Raw genomic sequence first — 21,205 nt, 5'->3', positions numbered from 1 at the left:
TTGACAATACCAAGTACTGGCAAGGATATGGAGCAACTGGAAATTGTACACATTGCTGGAGGTAAGGCAAAATAGCCATTTTAGAAAAAAAAAAATGTTTGACAGTTTCTTATTAAGTTAAACATGTAGATACCATATAACTCCCTGTACCATATAAGAAACCTGCACTTATTTCTGGCAAATTAGTGTGCCAGTCCAATTCTATCTCTAAAATACCCTTCTTTCTACTTCTTTGACTACTTCTAATTTGACTTTTTCTTTTTTCAAGACAGTTTTATTTATTTATTTTAACTTTTTCACTGCCTGGCATGTGGGATCTCAGCTCCCTGGCCAGGGATAAAACCTGTGCCCCCTGCACAAGTGCAGAGTCTTAATCACTGGACTACCAGGGAAGCCCCTAATCTGACTTTTAAACAAAAAATCCTTTTATGTTGACAGCTTAGAAGACAGTTCTCCAAAAATGTGATGTTTTTATCCTAAACCTACCCAGTAACCATAAATGTCCTCATAGAACACAGTAGTTCATCCACATCATTATCACAACCATACACAATTACCATTTACTGCCTCCTCGACGATAAGCTCCAACAGGGCAAAGTCTATCTTTTTCTGTCTGTGATTGAACCCCCAGCACCAGCACAGCTCATGCTTTAAAAAATACTTATTTGATAATGCCAACTCTTTAGATATCATGTTGCTAGCAAAGGAAAATTAAAACAACTAGATGTTCTCCTTTGACACAATGAATAATAATTTGACTATAGCTGTAGCTGGAGTGAGTGAGAAGAAGAGTTTAAGTGAAAGAAAGATGGGGGAAGGAGAAAGAGAATTTGTAGCAGTCATTTAACAGACTGATTCAAAGCACAAAATTCAAACCCTCTAAAGATGTTCTGCCTTTCTTTTGGAATTCCATGCATAATCTCACAAAACTGTCAAGGAATGATCTAGAAACCCCAAGTCTCTTTTCATGTTCCTTATACTATAGACCAAGTGATCAAAGGAATGCAAAGAAATTTTCAGTAAATTTGACTCAAATGGGAGCATTTTTTAAAAAGCATCAAATATAACACTTCCTTTTGCAGAGAGTGTCAGGCTAACTGATTTCTTATAAAAGGAATGTGTTGAACATACACAAGTTATGTTAACTGGGTTTAACATACATATGAAATGCCCTTTGCCAAGATCTCCCTTTATGTCTCCCCATTTCTACCCTAGAATTGCTTCCAAGCAACAGAGATGATAAGAAGAAATCTTATCATCTCTGAGCTCTTAACCCTTTTCAATTTACCTCCTATTTCAAAAATTAACTACTAGAGGAAAGAAAATTGAAATGAACCCACTTCCCTAAACAACAACTTCTTTCCATATTTTACTACCTAGCTTCAATACCCAATTCTTAACATCAGGACATTCTCCAGATATTATCTACATTTCCTACAAAAATACATCTTGCTAAAGCCTGTCTTTCAAAACTTGACCTCAGAGCAGAGACTGAAAATCTACTTGTCTCTGGCATTATGTATTGGCACAAATGATGAAATTCTAGTTTTGCTTTAATTTTGTTTCAAAGTGATTTAGTTGTCTACGCCTAGAAATTAAAAGAATTTTACATTAAAATCTGTATTTCTTGGTTCTTTTAAGAAATTATAATGTCAGAATCCAGAGTCTGCATTTATGCATAGCAATACCTGACCAAAGATGAGTGAGGCCAGTCATTTACATTAGGTTTATTCCTCCATTTCATCAGAGGCCCATCCCACGGAACCCTTACCTTCATTACTAGCTTGTCCTCTACTGTAAACATTTGAATTTTCTGCCCCTACCTTAGTGATGCTCTGCACCACAAGGCTGCAAAGGGACTAAGTAACGGGGACACCTCTAAATGCATATTTGTGTTAGAAAGAATACTTCTAATACAGTACTGGGCACGTTTTAATTTAATAGGCTTTTGTGGACTAAGAATGCTAAACAGTGTAAATAACACTGATTATAAGTCAAAATATATTTCAAGCTCTGGAAAATCACCTTACCAGTGAACTACCTGTAGTGATCTCACTTAGGTCCTATATCCTGGACTAACCACAAAGCTAAATAGTTAACCAAGAGTTATGAAGAACACCTGATTGCAGAAGTATTTCATGAGCATAAACGTGTGCTTCTGACTTTCTGCTTCTCTAGCTAAGGAAGGTGGAATAAGATTGGAGATTCTTAGGAAAAAAAAAATATGAAGTAAACTCTTGGAACTTTTGCAACTTGATCCGCTTACTGGCAGGTCTCTCATCTAAAAGGCATTCAGAAGGGTTTCTGCTCTCACCATCAAGGAATTAAATGAGTAAAACTTGGGTTCACTATTTTTAGATTTATTGTGCTACCTTTATTCATTTAATCCCTGCTATTGATAAAACCAAGTTGATTCCCTACTCTGCCATTTATTAGATGTGTGACATTAGGCTAGTTGCTTCATTTCTTCCAGCTACAGTTTCCTTATCAGCAAAACGGTAATAAAATATCTTTCTCAATCATATTGTCAGCATTAATATGAGGTAATGAGTATAAAGTTCTTTGCATGACATGGTACAGATTGCTAAATAATTTATTTTCCTTTATTTTCTTCCCTTGTTTTTCTCTTATTATTAAAAAAAGTAACTTTTATCCTATGAAATCCATAAAATAACCACCCTTCCAAACTTTATTTAACTTCATCCAAGTTATCTATGCATAAAAAACAAACAGACCAAAAAAAAAAAAAAAAACCTCTTCTTTCTGGTTTCTAGAATTTTAAATGTCAGTAAAAGATTATTTAATCCTTTCTTTCCCATCTATGGATAATTAAATTGAATTCCATAGAGGCTAATTAATTTGCTAGAGTCACCTAAGCAGGTGAGTCAAACCATACATTTTAAAACACAAAAGATAAAAATGAAACCAGTTTTAAACAGCAGGAATCTGTATAAATGACCTCTATAGATCACATTGTAGGGACTCTCTCTATTTCTTTTTAACTGAGTGGAATAGTGAATTGATTAAAAAAAAAAAAACAGATTATCTCCAACTTGCATAATCAGACTGTTGATTCAAAAAAAAAAAAAGAGAAATGTTTGGTGGTTTCTAGGTCTCAGATTATACATCAGTAATTGTCAGCATGTTTGCTTGTTAACTTTTGGCCAAATACAATCATGGAGAGTAATATGGGGAAGTTTTCAGTTTCAGAGAAGTTTAGTATTAATTAATTATACACCAAAATATTGAGTACACAATTTCAGCACAAGATATTTTTGCACATGCCTATGTTTTCACCTGTTAATGTTCCTGAAAAACACTTTTATCTGCATCTGGAAGTTGTACACAAACATTCAACAACTACAGTATCTTTGAAATTACCTTATAAAAGGAATTTTCTAAAAGGAAATTTTTATTGCTCATCGGGATTTTGGAGATTCAAGTAAGCTCTTTCCAGATAAGATTTTTTTGGGAAAAAAAAATGTTAAAGAGAGGAAAGGGAAGAAGACACCCAATAATATTGTCCACATTATGTGGCATTTTAATGTGTCGGCATTTTAATGTGTCAACCTTTTCAATCTTACTATTATCTTCACTTTACAATGGAGCATGTCATTTGAATGCAGAGTTCCAAAGAATAGGAACAAGAGATAAGAAAGCCTTTTTCAGAGTTCAATGCAAAAAAATAGAGGAAAACAATAGAATGGGAAAGACTAGAGATCTCTTCAAGAAAATTAGAGATACTAAGGGAAAATTTCATGCAAAGATGGGCTCAATAAAGGACAGAAATGGTATGGGCCTAACAGAAACAGAAGATATTAAGAAGAGGTGACAAGTACACACAGAAGAATTATCCAAAAAAGATCTTCATGACCCACATAACCATGATGGTGTGATCACTCACCTAAAGACAGACATCCTGGAATGCGAAGTCAGGTGGGCCTTAGGAACAAAGCTAATGGAGGTGATAGAATTCCAGTTGAGCTATTTCAAATTCTAAAAGATAATGCTGTGAAAATGCTGCACTCAATATGCCAGCAAATTTGGAAAACTCAGCAGTGGCCCCAGAACTGGAAAAGGTCAGTTTTCATTCCAATCCCCAAAAAAAGGCAATGCCAAAGAATGCTCAAACTACAGCACAATTGCACTCATCTAACACGCTAGCAAAGTAATGCTCAAAATTCTCCAAGACAGACTTCAATAGTATGTGAACTGTGAACCTCCAGATGTTCAAGTGGGATTTAGAAAAAGCAGAGGAATCAGAGATCAAACTGCCAACATCTGTTGGATCATCAAAAAAGTAAAAGAATACCAGAAAAAATGTCTACTTCTGCTTTATTGACTATGCCAAAGCCTTTGACTGTGTGGATCACAAAATGTGGAAAATTCTGAAAGAGATGGGAATTCCAGACCACCTGACCTGCCTCCTGAGAAATCTGTATGCAGATCAGGAAGCAACAGTTAGAACTGGACATGGAACAACAGACTGGTTCCAAATTGGGAAAGCAGTATGCCAGGGTCCAGCCCCGGTGGATCCAGGGTAATTTGAAGGGGAGGCGGCCTGGCAAGGAAAAACTTACTTATTTAGAAACATAAAAAGAGATTAGGAAAGAATAGTGTAGTGGGAAATTTGGTGGAGAAAAGATGCTGAATAACTTGGTTTAGGGGGAGAACTAATAAAACCTCAGGACAAGAGGTTTGCACCATCTACGTTAGGCCACCAGCACCCGTTTGAATAGCGGAGGGTGCCCCGTCTTAGGCTCCCTCTCTCGTGGGTCTTAGAAGCCAGGGCAAGTAAGTAGACGTGGTGAGCCTCCCCACTCCAGATGGGAATTCAGCCTAAAAAGGAGAGGGAGGGAGAGGGAGAAAGAGAGAGAGAAATTTGACACGAGGGGAGCCAGATTTCCAAGAAACCAGTTCAAGAAGCTGGTCTGAGAAACTGGTCCATCCTTTATTGTTCGAAAAGCTTTTTATACTTTTTGGTTGTACATAGAGATCAATGGATAATACAAAATTATGCAGTGTCAACAGCCCTGACTCTTATTGAGACCAGGCTTTCTCTCTGCATACCTAGTTGTATACATAAGTCTTAGGTGATTTACATCATCTTCCGGCCGGAAGGCCAATTAACATTTTACAGCCTTTTTCTGATAAGGGTAATAGTGTTGTTCTTCCCAAAGTCTGGTGCCACTCTCAGAAAGCACTAAATAAAGTTACATTCTTACATAGCAAGGATACGATACAACAATTTATAACAAGAAAGTGGAGTACAGTGATTTATAACAAAGAGAAAATTAATTAACTCAAAAGTCTAGTATTGCTAACATCAAAACTACTATATTCCTATTTCTGCATCCTGATTACATTGATTAATATCCTCCCAGGTGCCTAAAAGATAATGGATATGGAAGCCTGGCAGCAAACATTAACTCAACAATGGAACCCTTCACCAAACTAATTCTTAGCTTTAAAAGGCTCTATATCTTTAAGATGTTTTGAGCTTCGTGCTTCTCACAGTTGGGGGCTGTAAACAATCCACAAGTTGTAAAAGTGTGGGCAGACTGGTCAGATAAGTTAGAAAGCCATCAAAGGGGTTTAAACTGAGACATTCTTTTTATATGCAGGAGATTGTTAACTGGAGCTCTGAATTAACTCTTTCAGGGATAGCCCCCTGTTATGTCAGAAGAGTATAGTATAGCAGACAGTAAACAGACAGATTTTGGTTTTGGCGTAGATGCTCAGACAGGGGACCCCTTGAGACCTGACTTGCCTTGCCCGTCAGGCCTCTCCGCATGACCTTGTCATGGGTGGGATCTCCTGTGCTGGCTCCCGGCAGGAGTACATCAAGGCTGTATATTGTCACCCTGCTTATTTAACTTATATGCAGTGTGCGTTATGAGAAATGCTGGGCTAGATAAGCACAAGCTGGAATCAAGATTGCGGGAGAAATATTAAAAACCTCAGACATGCAGATGACACCACCTTTATGGCAGAAAGCAAAGAGGAACTAAAAAGGCTCTTGACGAAAGTGAAAGAGGAGAGTGAAAAAGTTGGCTTAAAACTCAACATTTAGAAAACGAAGATCAAGGCATCCAGCCCCATCACTTCATGGCAAATAGATGAGAAAACAATGGAAACCGTGACAGACTTTATTTTGGGGGGCTCTAAAATCACTGCAGATGGTGATTGCAGCCATGAAATTAAAAGACACTTGCTCCTTGGGAGAAAAGCTATGACCAACCTAGACAGCATATGAAAAAGCGGAGATATTACTTTGCCAACAATGGTCCATCTAGTCAACACTATGGTTTTTCCAGTAGTCATGTATGGATGTGAGAGTTGGACTATAAAGAAGCTGAGCATTGAAGAATTGATGCTTTTGAACTGTGGTGTTGAAGAAGCCTCTTGCGAGTCCCTTGGATCATAAGGAGATCCAACCAGTCCATCCTAAAGGAAATCAGTCCTGAATATTCATTGGAAAGACTGATGCTGAAGCTAAAACTCCAATACTTTGACCACCTAATATGAAGAGCTAACTCATTGGAAAAGACCCTGATGCTGGGCAAGATAGAAGGCAGGAGGAGAAGGGGATGAGAGAGGATGAGATGGTTGGATGGCACCACCGACTCTATGAACATGAGTTTGAGTAAGCTCCAGGAGTTGATGATGGACAGGGAAGCCTGGCATGCTGCAGTCCTGGTGGTCACAAAGGGTCGGACACGACTGAGTAACTGAACTGAACTGAATGCCTTTCATAGATCAGATATGAGATACTGAGCAACTTTCCAAAGAACATCAAGAAAGTTTTCATATTTCACTTTTTACTAGTAAGTCATACTGTTACAATCTTTAAAGATTTCATAGAATTAATGGACATTCAACTACTTTTTTATACACTAATTCATTTAACAATGGTTTATTGAATGTTGCACTTACTTGTATATCCAGCCAGAGAAACAAAAACAAAGGCTCTAGATAGTATTGTCAGGAATCCAGCACACATAGGGACTGAACACATGTTAAATGAATCAGGTAATGAATGAATATACTCCTGTCCTCAACTTGCTAATCATCTGTCTAGAACTGCACTGTCTAAAACATAGCCATACAGAGTGAAGTAAGCCAGAAAGAAAAACACCAATACAGTATACTAACACATATATATGGAATTTAGAAAGATGGTAATGATGACCCTGTATGCGAGACAGCAAAAGAGACACAGATGTGTAGAGCGGACTTTTGGACTCTGAGGGAGAGGGAGAGGGTGGGATGATTTGGGAGAATGGCACTGAAACATGTATACTATCATGTAAGAAACGAATCGCCAGTCTAAGTTCAATGCAGGATGCAGGATGCTTGGGGCTGGTGCACGGGGATGATCCAGAGGGATGATGTGGGGTGGGAGGTGGGAGGCGGGTTCATGTTTGGGAGCTCATGCACACCCGTGGCAGATTCGTGTCAATGTATGCCAAAACCAATACAGTATTTTAAAGTAAAATAAAGTAAAAACAAAAATTAAAAAAAAAGAATCAAATCAAATAAAGGCATTTTCAGATAAATAAAAAGGAAAGAAGGCACAAATAAAGAGTAAATAGGAGTTAGAAAAAGAAGACACCATTGAATAAACAGCAAATATTAAAAGCAAAACAAAATATTATGAATTATATCTGTTCATCATAATTACTTGATCTGCTCATAAATATAATGGTAATAAATTTGAAAACTTACATGAAATAGATTCCTGGAAAACTATCTTACTAAACTTGACTCAAGAAGAAAGAGAAGGTCCAAATGGTCCTACTGAAACAATTATTAGAGGAATTTAATCAGTTGTTTAAAATCTTCCTGTAAAGAAAATAGCAAGGTCAGCTAATTTTATGAGCAAATTCTACATAACTTTCAAGGAAAAATTGTTCCTATCTTCTAGATATAAAATGAGGAGCTGCTTCTCCAGGAGAATTCCATGAGGTTAATATAACCTTAATGCCAAAACTAGACAAAAATGACATGATAAGAGAAAATTTTAAAAAAATAAAATAAAACATAGCCATGAGCCACTTGTGGCTATTTTGCCCTTACTATATGGCCTAGTAAAGATAGGCCTAAAGTGTAAATATACACCAGACTTCTAAGACTTAGCACAAAAAGAAGATGTCTCATCAATAGTTTTTATATTAATTACATATCAAAATAATACTATTTTGACTGTACTGGATTAAATAAAGCATCATTAAAATTAGTTTACCTGTTTATATTTAGAATGCCTACTAGGAAATTTAAAATTATGTATGTAGCCCGGCTTCTATTTCTTTTTCTTTTTTTTATTTTATTTTAGTACATGTATTTATGTTTCAATGCATAGAAGAGTTCTAAAAGAAAGGGTTATTAATATTAACCATTAATGTTATTAATGGTTAAATAAGATAACCACTATTAGAACTGGGGAAGGGGCTGAGAATGGTTATCTGTACTCAGTTTTTGAAGAAAAGCATATTCATACATTACTTGTAACACTAAAAAGTATTTCAAATCTAAAAGCACATTGATTATCAGATGGCCTGTATTTTATATGCTATTAGAAACAAATAATGCCAATTAAAACATAATACATGCTTAATTTTCACCTTTCATCTTATATCTTATAAACAAGCTTTTTTTTTACCTTTATTATTTTTTTATTATTTTTTTTAATTTATTTTTTATTTTACTTTACAATTCTGTATTGGTTTTGCCGTACATTGACATGAATTAAGTCCTGAGATATTTGCTTGTCTGTTCCAATTTCATCATTACAACTAAGTTTCTTCTTTCTCTTTAATGTATGATAATAAATTAGGTTTTAGATGCAGTCATTTTTAAATGACAGTTTATGTTCATGAGATTTGAATCAATTATTAAGGGGAGAAATTTTTATGTTTGGATGCAAAATTGCCCCTGTACAATATGACTTCCCTTTAGAGGCTTCCCTGGTGACAAGCAACTTGCTGGATCCAGTTCTATAAGACGAAGTCTAATTTCTTCACTCTGGCATTCAAATATTCAAGGCTATTCATGAACTACCACTAACTCACTTTACACTATCAATTTAACAATCTAGATTTCATTTCTACTATATTCTTTGCAACACAGGGATCAGAATTGTGACTTTATGCTGTATCTCCACTCAGAGTTCTAGTTTTTCAAATCCAAATCCTGACTAGTTTACAAGGTTTAATGTAAATATTGCTAACCTCATGCTGAATTTCCAAACTAATCTCACATAATTTTCTTTCTCCTTTTAATTTCAAAACACTGTATTCCGTTCAAAAATACCTGTATTTGTTATGGAAAGTCTCTGACTTATCTCTAATTGTCTCACTAACCTTTCCCTATATTCCAAAGATCAAGAATAGAAAATTTATAAAGGAACCTCTAAAATATGGAAAGGTCACTCACCATGCTTTTAGGATAGGTTTCAAGAATCAAGTTCATCATGTCTTTTAGCTAAAAGAAGGTTACAATGCTGAGCAATTTCTAATCCAGGGAGTGGGCAGTCACACCTGTGTGCTCTATTCTATGTAAGCAAAAACATTTCTGACTTACTATAATATCCCCTCACCACCAAGAGAGGAAAGCTGCCAAGATGCTCACTGAGAACAGTTGTTAGTTTGCGTACAAGTGTAAATATCAGTTTGTTCTTTTTCTTTTCTTCTAGAGGGGTGGAAAGGAGGAAGAATGGGATGGGACTCTAAAAGCCCGATTTATTTATATCCAAACATATCCTTATTTTATAACAGATGATCAATTAAAGCATTGTGTGACATTTGAACAGCATTCTGTCAAAATGCAACAATATTAGTAGAGCTGATAGCAATGAGCACTTCTTGCAAACAGCAAGAGTCCCCTCTAAAGTCTTCTCTCTTGGCACTGGGGCTTTGCTAAATCTGGCTTGCCATTTTGTGAGTGGGAACAATCAGCTTTGTAGGTTGGAGGGAAGTATTATAATTAAATGTCCACCCACTTTTTCCTTTTTGATGAAAGGCTCCCATGAAACTTACTAAAATAAGGTACATCAAGACAGATGAATTTTTGATGAATAAGTCAAAGCACTGACGAAGCTGGCTTTTCACATAAAGAAACTTCACTAATTCACAGGAAATTTTTAGGCCTAGATTATTAACACTGTCATGCTTAAAAATAATTAATATGATAATATCCATGGAACAAACAGGAGATTTTACCATTCAATTGGTAGCAAGTGTAGTGTTCTGCATGATTTACTTGCTGAAAACAAATAGTAAGACAACCAAAAATAATAATGGTGGAATGTTTAAGATTTAATTTTAGAGAAATATTAAATAATAGCCATTATAAAAACAATGCCTTAATTTAATATATAATAGTATGGTTTTGCAGAGAACGCAATGGCAACCCACTCCAGTACTCTCACCTGGAAAATCCCATGGACAGAAGACCCTGGTAGGCCGCGGTCCATGGGGTCACTAAGAGTTGGACACGACTGAGTGACTTCACTTTCACTTTTCACTTTCATGCATTGGAGAAGGAAATGGCAACCCACTCCAGTGTTCTTGCCTGGAGAATCCCAGGGAAGGGGGAGCCTGGTGGGCTGCCGTCTATGGGGTCGCACAGAGTCGGACACGACTGAAGCGACTTAGCAGCAGCAGCAGCAGCAGCAGTATGGTTTTGAATAATAGTTATATTACCACATTAAAGTTACAAACTGTATCTCTGAAGTGGGCAAAATTCTTAAAAGATGTTATCAAATTGTTACAAATTCCTTCTGAAGGAGATGTGGAGCAGGGTTAGGTTGGGAGGGATTGGGGGCAGGAGAAGGGGACGACAAAGGATGAGATGGCTGGATGGCATCACTGACTCAATGAACGTGAGTCTGAGTGAACTCCAGGAGATGGTGATGGACAGGGAGGCCTGGCGTGCTGCGATTCATGGGGTCGCAAAGAGTTGGACACAACTGAGCGACTGAACTGAACTGAACTGAGCAAAGGCACTTGCTATTATCACTGTGAAGTATTATTTTAAAGCATCCTTGTACAATAGAGTAGAAAGGGACACTACTAAATAGTTGGGATCAGGCGTATATCTCAAGTCCAGTTACTGGAACTCTTCAGTCAACTTTTCAGAGAGAAAGAAGACTGCATCGGTGTTAGGAATGTGTTTCTTCATTCAAGACAGATATATTAAGAACTAGTTTATAGATTTTGCTATTAGAGAAGGTTTAAAGTGATAAGAAATAAAATCCCAAGAATTACTGAATATTTTTATTTTTAAGGTAAAATTAGTATTTTAAACTTCCTGTTTAATAGTATGATTGGTGGCAGCCAGTAGAGTTAATGGTGCGCTAAGACTGAGCAACTTCACTTTCACTCTTCACTTTCATGCATTGGAGAAAGACATGGCAACCCACTCCAGTGTTCTTGCCTGGAGAATCCCAGGGACGGAGGAGCCTGGTGGGCTGCCATCTATGGGGTCGCACAGAGTCGGACACGACTGAAGCGACTTAGCAAGACATCACCAGTGCTGTGGAGCACAATTCAGTGAGCACATTTGTATTAATTGCTAATCATATTTAAAATGTCAGCCTCTTGACTCCTGCCTCTCATTCCTATGGTGTCTTGATGGGTCTAAAAACACAGACTAACTGGGATGTTCAAAGTAGGAAAGCTTTGCATAATAGTTACTTACTTCAACATTAAGAAAAAATTAGCCACAAGGAACTAAATTCTCCAGTTACTGAAACTGCCCATACTTTTTAACCTTCATTTCACCCATGGCCATTTTATATTAAACAGTACATAAAGCATACGTTTTATATTAGACTTATACTAAACTTACTACTTACTAAATAATAAAATAGACATGACTTCACTAGAGAATGAGGATGTTTAGGCCTAATTTATTGGTCACTCTGCTTCTCATTCCTATTTCTTTCTCCAATGCTTTGAATATTTTTTGTTTTCTACATATTTCCCGTAGAATTTCTTACCATTTTGTGTTTTTTTTTTTCCCTTTGTCTTCAGTTCTACATTTTTACTATTCCTTTCATAGAAGTCACAAGTTAACCATTATCTAAAGCATTCCTTTAAACAGTATGCAGTTTTTCTCCAAAGATCTGATAGGAATTCTTTAAAAATGGACATTTTTTTTTCCACATTTAAGACTTCCCTCAACAAGTTTACTTTTAGATTGCAGATTTCTCTGACAGAGTTGAGGTATCAAAACCCAGACAGACTGAAAATAGTTTTTTCCTGAAGTCATTTAGAATCTAAGACTTTTGCCCAGCTATGTCAGATAACCCAGCTTGGAAATAAGATGGGTATATGTGCATGTCTGTATAGAGGCAGTGGTAAGGAAAAAGGAGACTGGTAAGGAGGTGGTAAGACTGGTAAGCAACCTATACAAAGTGAACGCACAATATCCTCTGAAAATGATAGATTTGAGCTGTCCTATGTACTCAGACTCTGCCCCAGACACTTCTGTCTTGATGTTTGTAGTAAATTAATGATGATTTTCTCTGTTGCTTTGGTTAGACAGCTCCTTTCAAAAAAAAGAATTTTCACAGAAGATAAACGCAGTATCCTTCTCTCCCCCTGCCCCCCGCCCTCCCCGCCCAACTCCTTGATATATATAAACAACCCAGTGTTCAAACAGTATACTTAAAAACCATTTTCATTTTCTTCTATGTCTTTATCTCTTAGAAAAGAAAGAGTGTCTCTCTTGTAATGTGTCAGATCTTACAATTTTATAAACTGGTAGTGACCTTGGTTGTTATCTTGTTTAACCTTCACTTTACAGCTGAAGCAAATGAAGGCCTGAGGAGAGAAGGGGAGATTAAAGGTGGTCTCAAATATTATGCTGCTCCTTCCAGCCAGAGGTGGAGGCTCATGCCCCCTCGTATCCCCTTGTGTTTGGGCAGGCCCTGTGACTACTTCAGTCAATAAACTACAGTGGAAACTGCACTCTATCAACTTCTGGGCCCAGACATTAAGGGAATATCAGCTCTACCTCCTGTTTCTGACTTGCTTTTGGGACTTCTCATCTCAGAACCTATAAATTATGCTGCAAGAAGCTGAAGCCACATGGAAAGGCTATATATTGGTTTGTGCTCCAGTCAACAACCACAGCTAAGCTCCCAGCTGACAGATAGCATGAACCTTCAGACTTGTGAATGTACCATCTTGGATGTCTAGCCTAGTCAAACCTTTGAAGGGCTTCATCTCCAACCAACAGTTGGCAACAAGAACATGAAAGATCCTATGTAAGAACTGCCCAGTCAACAAGCAAATCAATAAGAAAATAATCGTAAATAATAAATTACTGTTTTAAAGCACTAAGTTTGAGGATGTTTGTTAAGTAGTAAAAGCTTATTGGAACTGAAGGCAAGTTTCTAAGTAATACCAGAATGAGAACTGGAACATTCCATAGCCAACATAACCTCATTATAATGTGTTAAGGGAACAAAGAGAGTTGAATAAGACCCATTCTCCATCCCTCGGTAACTCAAAATTCCAAAAATCTGTTATTGTTTCATATTCACATTAAATATAAAATGTTCAAAATCCTTAAAAATTTAAAATAGATTCTTAGAGCTCTATCTACAGAATAATAAACTATCATATTGTATTAAAATTAAGATAGTATTCTCAAGGGTCCTGGAAGGCAGCACCTTCCTAATAAGTTTTATGAAAGAAAGGATACATTAGGTTAATTGATTTGGGGAACATTTAACTTAAAGAGGTCTCTTTATATCTGGATTTTTCAGAAATGTAAAATCTCCACAAAGACAAACAGAACTTTTCCCCCTAAAACTGTGTGATCAAGGAGTCCTTCATTGAGCACCTTAAGAGATTTATGTCTCACTAGAAACTAAACTGAAAATAGGAGTAAGGATGAAATATTAGCAGAAACCAACTTTTACTCTCAGAATTTTTCACTAAAAAGTTACTTTCATAATTTAGTGTTCCTTCAGCTTAGAAAACACATTTCTAGACAAAAGGTTTATGATTCATAGGGACAACATTTAGTTTGGTGCCTTTAATGACTTGCTCCTTCTGTTCTGCTCCCTTTTAATTTTTAACATTTTCCTGTGGGAATAGTTAATAAATATTTGAGGAATGAGTACAAGAAGGAATATATAAATAAATAATAAGCAATTGACTGGATTAGTTAAATTCAAGCAAACCTGGAGCTCAGCTTTGACTCTTCATTAGCTTGGTCTGGGTTTTGTATTTTATTTCCACATAAGGCCAATGGGAATTATATCAGTTGCCCTGTCTCACCGAATTCTTGGGAACTTCAAAGATTTCAAAGTTGTAGGTAGGGCAGTTTTAGGGCTGAAATTATCTTAGGAACCACCTATTTATCCACTCCTTTCATTTTCTAAATGTGAGGATTGGGGTGCAGAAAGTTTATAGTGGAAGTGCTAGTTACATGGAAACTTCCTCCCCAGCAGATACACATGAAAAATGTTGGGAAAAAAGTCTTCTACCTTAGTAATTATTGTAGAGAATGCTGTGTTTCTAATTCAAGTGGTGACTATTTCTAATACAAATTTGATATGCAATTTGGGCCCCCAAACACATGTTCCACCACAGAGTTCATGGCCTATATGGGAAGGTTCTGGCAATCAAAACGTTTAATAATCAGCACAGCATGAATGAATGAATGAAGTCGCTCAGTCGTGTCTGACTCTTTGCGACCCCGTGGACTGTAGCCTATCAGGCTCCTCTGTCCATGGGATTTTCCAGGCAATAGTACTGGAGTGGATTGCCATTTCCTTCTCCAGTAGATCTTCCCAACGCAGGGATCAAACCTGGGTCTCCCTCACTGTAGACAGACGCTTTATCGTCTGAGCCACCATGGAAGTCAATCAGCACAGCATGGGCACTGACAATGAGTCTAGACACAAGCCAAAAACAACTGGTAGAGTCATACTAATGGGTACTAGTTCAGTATGAGAATCAGTTTAACCACATTTTCCCCTTCCTACCACTGGTTCCTGGGCTTGTGAGTACTCTCACCTTTTTACTGGTGTTGGGCATTCTTCCACTCGGGTTTCTTATACCATGACTGCAATACTGATGCCCTTTCTTAGAGCAGATTTCATTATCTGTCTTCTAGGAATTTCCCAGCACAACATAGCTCCTTCATATGCCAACCCACTTCCCAAAACATGGGGTATGTCTCCAGTTTCCAAGCAGAAGAGGATTATAGTTTTATTATCATCTCCTCTTGCCTCTACTGGGACATGGACCAATCCACCATCTCTACTTAATTACTCTGTGTTTCTCTATCCCTGTATATCCTACATTCTACAGTCATATTTCATAGTTGAATATGATTTGAAAGGCTGAGGAATAACATAACCATGAAAAGATGAGAAACAATAAAATGGCATGAGAGAGCATCTAATACTTTTAAATTAGAATATGAAGAAAATATTTGTAATGATAAAAGCTAAGTTTAACCAGGTTTTGTGTGTGTGTTTGTAGCTCTGAAAAAAAAATGCATTAAGAAAATATATTCATATTTTCACAATTCTTTCTAAATAAATTGTTCCTTTTGCAAGCCAATGGGGAAGAGTTCATACAATTTGAGATACGTACCTTCATATTACTTTGGCCCATCTCTGTTTCATTTGCTGTAAATGGTCAAAAGTTTGTATTTGAGCTCAGTTCAGCTATAAATGCAGAATGAGAGCCCTATTCTCTTGGATTTAGAGTAGTTATAATTCCAGCACACTTACCTCTACAAGCCTGCTGGTGTGTTCACGGAATATTGCAGCATACTCTTTTATTTCCTTTTCCCGGCCATTCTTGGCAGCTTCGATGAGAACCAGAAGTGGGACGGTTGTATCCAAGAAAGAGTCTGACACGTGATCTATGATGGCCTTACGGAGCTGAGGAGAAGTAACAAGTTCAGTTTTTTTTCCCCCAAGGAAATGGTTCATATTATTTCATATTTTTACAATCTCTGTAATTACAAAATTCCTTTTATATATTTTTGTACTGTCTTTTAAAATTATAATATTTAAGACTGTATATGAATGTCACTTACCAAGCTGAAACAAGGTAAATATCCAAGAAAAAAGTTATTGAGCAATAGCTTTGTTGCTCTCAAAAATTACTATTTTTTTCTTAAACTGTACTTAGCCTAGAGGTCAAATTATAAGTGATAGTACTCCATTTTTCCCTCAAAGAAATTGCACTCTTATAATGTTTATGCATGTGTAAAAACAACATTGTACAGCATGTATTTTCATAATTACAAAATTATAAAATGTTTTCTACCTTGTAGGAAGAACTCATGATAAATTTTGATTAGCTAAATTGTAGACTTCAAGGTAATTAAACCAAGTTAGATCACTGATTATGCCTGTTGATAACAGATTAATAGAGCAAGGAGAATAATAAATGAGTTTGATGTCCAATTTTCTTTGTTTGCATTAATTGTTCTTACCCTCACACCTTAAATTATTAAACAAGTATAACATTCTGCTACAATTAGTTCTTTTAAATTAGATTATGTGTAAGCTTATAAATGACAATCAGGCAATTATTCTACTCAGCAGATATTTTTTGAAATTTAAAACTAAGTTGGAAAATTAATGCATTATGTTTATATAATATTGAGTTTTTAAGGATCACAATATCTTGAATGTTTCATTAACAATGTCAATAAGTATGAATGGTTCCAAAGTTTTTGGTCAATTCCTTCACTTAATTTAATAACCTATGTAATAAAAACAAAGATATGAATAGCTATCAGACAGAATCTTTAATTTGCCTTCTGTGAAAATTACATTTTAGTATATATTCATGTTATTCATGTTGATGTATTGCAAAACCAATACAATATTGTAAAGTAATTAACCCCCAATTAAAATAAATAAATTTATATTTTAAAAAAACAAGAGATACTTATTCTAGTTTTGGATTACATGAGAATTAATATACTTTAAGGGGTTGAATCATGTAGTTACATGGAAAAAACATAACTGTCTCTCTTCCATTAACAATTATAGGATAAATCCATAATAGTTATAGATTTGGGGGCAGAAAATACCTTTATCTAAGATAGTGGCGCTTTCTCGGAAGAACTGTGAAATTTTATGGCTACCAACAATTTCACAAAGGCAATAGGAAGATCCCCAAGGAAAGATTCTGCTTAGCATGCAGAAAGTAAATCACCAACGGCAACTAATTAACATTCACTGAGCAGTTACTTCCGCAGGGCGTAGAGTGCTAAGTGTTTCCAGGAGAGGGAAAGACCTTCAGTGAATGAGCAGTCTGATGTCCACAAAGAGCAGACCAGTGAAGTCAGACAACAGATAAGTTAGGAGTTAGCTGGCAACTATAAGGTGTGTTAGTTCTACATATGTAAGAGAAAAGTAGAAGAAATCTCTCAGAGGTGGAGTTGTTTTCAATGACCTTCTCTTCCTTTTATCCCTTTCTTCTTTCATTAACATATAGAAGGAGGGCCGAGAGAAGATTTGCACTAAAGATATGGGATTGAAAGCCAGCACACATATGGTAGGTAATTCAAACCAAGGAGGTGAACAGAATGATATAGAGAGAGATTCACAGTGAGATGTCCATGAATAAAATCTTAGAAAATATTACCACTTGTGAGTAATATGGGCATGGATGGGTAGATTAAAGAATAGGACCTTAAAAAAAAAAAACTGAGATGATGGCCATGAAAGAGAGATCAAATGATCAACGGTCAAAAGGGATGCTTTCAGATAAATTTGTTTCAATGCCCTGCAAATGAACTTATCCTACCAAACACAATTGTAATACCCACATTATAGATATGTTGAATCTCCTTTTCTATGTATTTGATTTCATTCAATTCAACAAGTATTTCTGAACACATTACCCCTGAATTTCTACCAAGAGCTAGATATTGTGAGAAATGTCAAGTTGGAAACACAGGATTCCTTATGATCTAGTGGAGGAGACAGTGCCACTAAATATTATAATAAAGGAAATCAAGAGACTGACAGGAATTTCAAGAAGATAAAATGGTTCAGAATTGTATTTTAAAGATAAATTAAAAGAACCAAGACTTCTCTATGGGATTTGACCACTAGATTATTAAGTTTTAGTGGAAAGTAGAAACAGGAACCCTATTGCTGTGGTTGAAAGAGTGAATGGGAGCAAAGACATGGAGATGGAATAAACTCCTGTTTCTAGTAATTTGATTGTCACATAAAGAAATAAGGCTTGGTATTAACTACATTGAGACAGGTTTAAAGAGGGATTGTTTCTCATATAAAAGACTTTGATGTGTGTTCTTATCTACAACTAAACTCAGAAAGTCAGACTGAGACTATCCTCCTATGCTTTAAAAAGTTACATTTTATTACCATATAAAAATTGAGAGTAATATAAATGACTATTGTCTTAGATTGTACCAATTTTTGTAAATACTTGAATAATTACAGCAATCTTCTTCCAGGACTGAATATATTTGCTCTAGTCTGCATCTTTCCTCAGTGGTACCACATTGTCTTTCCTTCATTTGAAAGATATTTACTCCCTTGTCCTTTTTTTATTATTGTTTCTTCAAGTTTTCAACTAATTTTCCTACTTCAGCACCTCATATATAAATATTGAAATATCTATAGAGTTGAGGTTTGATGTATAGCTGATTTACTATTAATTAAAGAATAAATTCTTTGATTTTTTTTTTAGACTAAACCAAATTTGTTGTTGTTCAGTGACTTAGTCATGTCTCTTTGCCACCACATGGACCGCAGCAGCCCAGGCTTCCCTATCTCTCACCAGCTCCTGGAGTTTGCTCAAACTCATACCCACTGAGTGACGCCATCCACCCATCTTGTCTTCTGTTGTTCCCTTCTCCTTCTGCAATCAATGTTTCCCAGCATCAGGGTCTTTTCCAATGAGTCAGCTCTATGCATCAGGTGGCCAGAGTATTGTAGCTTCAGCATCAGTCTTGCTAATGAATATTCAGGGTTGATTTCCTTTAGGACTGACTGGTTTGATCTCCTTGCAGTCCAAGGGACTCCCAAGAGTCCTCTCCAACACCACAGTTCAAAAACATTGATTCTTCAATGTTCAGCCTTCTTTATGGTCCAACATCTCACATGACTACTGGAAAAACTATAGCTTTGACTCTACAGACCTTTGTTGGCAAAATATGTCTCTGCTTCTTAATACACTATCTAGGTTCGTCACAACTTTTCTTCCAAGGAGCAAGAGTTTTAATTTCATGGCTGCAGTCACCGTCTGCAGTGATTCTGGACCCCAGGATAATAAAGTCTGTTACAGTTTTCATTGTTTCCCCATCTATTTGCATGAAGTAATGGGACTGGATGCCATGATCTTAGTTTTTTGAATGTTGAGTTTTAAGCCAGCTTTTTCACTCTCCTCTTTCATTTTCATCAAGAGGCTGTTTAGTTCCTCTTCGCTTTCTGCCATAAAGGTGGGGTCATCTGCATAAATGAGGTTACTGATATTTCTTCCTGCAGTCTTGACTCTAGCTTTTGTTTCATCCAGCCTGGCCTGTCACATGATGTACTCTGCATATAAGTTAAATAAGCACCATGACAATATACAGCTTTAACATGCTCTTTTTACAATCTAGAACCTGTCCATTGTTCCATGTCTGGTTCTGTTACTTCAGAACACATTTTTTGCTTTTTTTTCTAAGTCATGTTGCTAACTACATAATATGATAAATGAGAAAAAGGGTACCACATATTATATTCAGTAGGACAAGACAGAAGAACTGGAAAATATACTTTCAAATAAGTTCTGTGCCAATGTTTTCATGATTCTGTTGGAAAATGGCTAAAATTATCTGATACAAAATACTACCATGCATAATGAGCAAAACAAATCTTTGGGATTTGTATATTCATTCAATATAACAAATTCATTTTGAGTTGTCTATCTAAGGGCAAAGCACCATTTGAGGCAATTTGGGGAATACTAGAATGACAGAGATGGGGTAACTTAAGGAGGAAGTGAGACGAAGATTGATGAGTATCTTACAGGAAGTGCAAACAAAATACAATTGACTGTCATGGTTAAGGAGATTTCTATAAGGATGTGAAATATACAATTCATTTTAAAAACTGATTAGGATGTTAAGAGTTGGAGCTGGCAAACATCATATTCTAGGAATAGAGATTATCATGAGCAAAGAAAATAGATCCTCCCAAATCACAAGCATCTTATGTGACTGGAATATGGTGCTAAAGATTGAAATAGGATTTCCTTAGGCAGAATGGAAATAGTGAAAGGTATTTGAGGTAAAAAGAACAAAATTCAGCAGAAAAATTAAAAGATGACAGAAGGAAAAGGCCAGAAAATGGTGATTTGCGTTAGACGTGAGAGATACCTTAAGGTACAGCACGCAGTCAGCAGGCAGAGGGACATCTTCTCTTTTGAAAGCACCTTCACCCCATGCAAACAACAAACAGCACAGTTAATGCAACCAACCCACCCTTTTCTCAACATATCATCTCTCTTACTAATTTCTGATCATTTACCATCACATTCATAGCTATGATTACAGACTACATTAGAGGCCTTTGGTGCTTTACATCTCATCCACTGGACCAGTCTCTGATTCCAGCTGTTATTCCTGGGGACAATTCCATGTCCTCCAAAGACATCCCACCTCGAGTGCATTCCACGCTTCATTCTTTTATTCCTTCTCAGGGCCTGCTCCAAGTCTCTATGAGATTCTCAGGTCAAGCACAAATAGCCTGCAAGTTCTGGAAATTTAACACCACTAGAAGCGACCCTCATCCAATGGCGATGGGGGCTACTGGATAAAATTCTCAGCTTCCATCTACTGATCAGATGATTCTGGGAGACATTCTGTCCCTTCTCAGAGGTCCTTTAGCAACTGATGCCTATAGTGACAACCTCAATAATATATCGGTTCCTCCTATCCTGCCTGTTCTTTTATGCTTGAGGTTCTTTTACACTTGCTGCTAGTAATTACCTCTCAAAAAAATGACCTGAATAAAGGCCTCAGTCTTCGGATCTGCTTTCAGGAGAATCCAATACAAAGTAGTACATGCATCTGGTGTTAGTGATATTTGCTCACATAGCAGGTAACAGACTCCTCTGATGTCTTATGTAACTGCCCATTGAGGATCACACTTTGCCACTTTTTGCAAAACACTCAGTTTAAAATTCTGCCATCTCCT

General features: G+C 36.5%; 1 protein-coding gene across 2 annotated transcripts in view; it reads right to left on the bottom strand.

Annotated features, from left to right (window-relative positions):
- CTNNA3 (catenin alpha 3) overlaps positions 1-21,205 on the bottom strand; it is a 1,846,273-nt gene that overhangs the window by 873,434 nt on the left and 951,634 nt on the right. For both annotated transcript variants that reach the window (XM_040242231.1, XM_040242230.1), the window contains exon 9: positions 15,761-15,913. In XM_040242231.1, the coding sequence (XP_040098165.1) occupies positions 15,761-15,913 (153 nt within the window). The remainder of the gene's footprint in view (positions 1-15,760; positions 15,914-21,205) is intronic.

This window comes from Oryx dammah, unplaced genomic scaffold (assembly GCF_014754425.2).
Source record: "Oryx dammah isolate SB20612 unplaced genomic scaffold, SCBI_Odam_1.1 HiC_scaffold_6, whole genome shotgun sequence".
NCBI classification, from domain to species: domain Eukaryota; kingdom Metazoa; phylum Chordata; class Mammalia; order Artiodactyla; family Bovidae; genus Oryx; species Oryx dammah.
The sequence above is the reverse complement of the archived record's forward strand: the minus strand, read 5'-3'. Positions and strand labels throughout refer to the sequence as shown.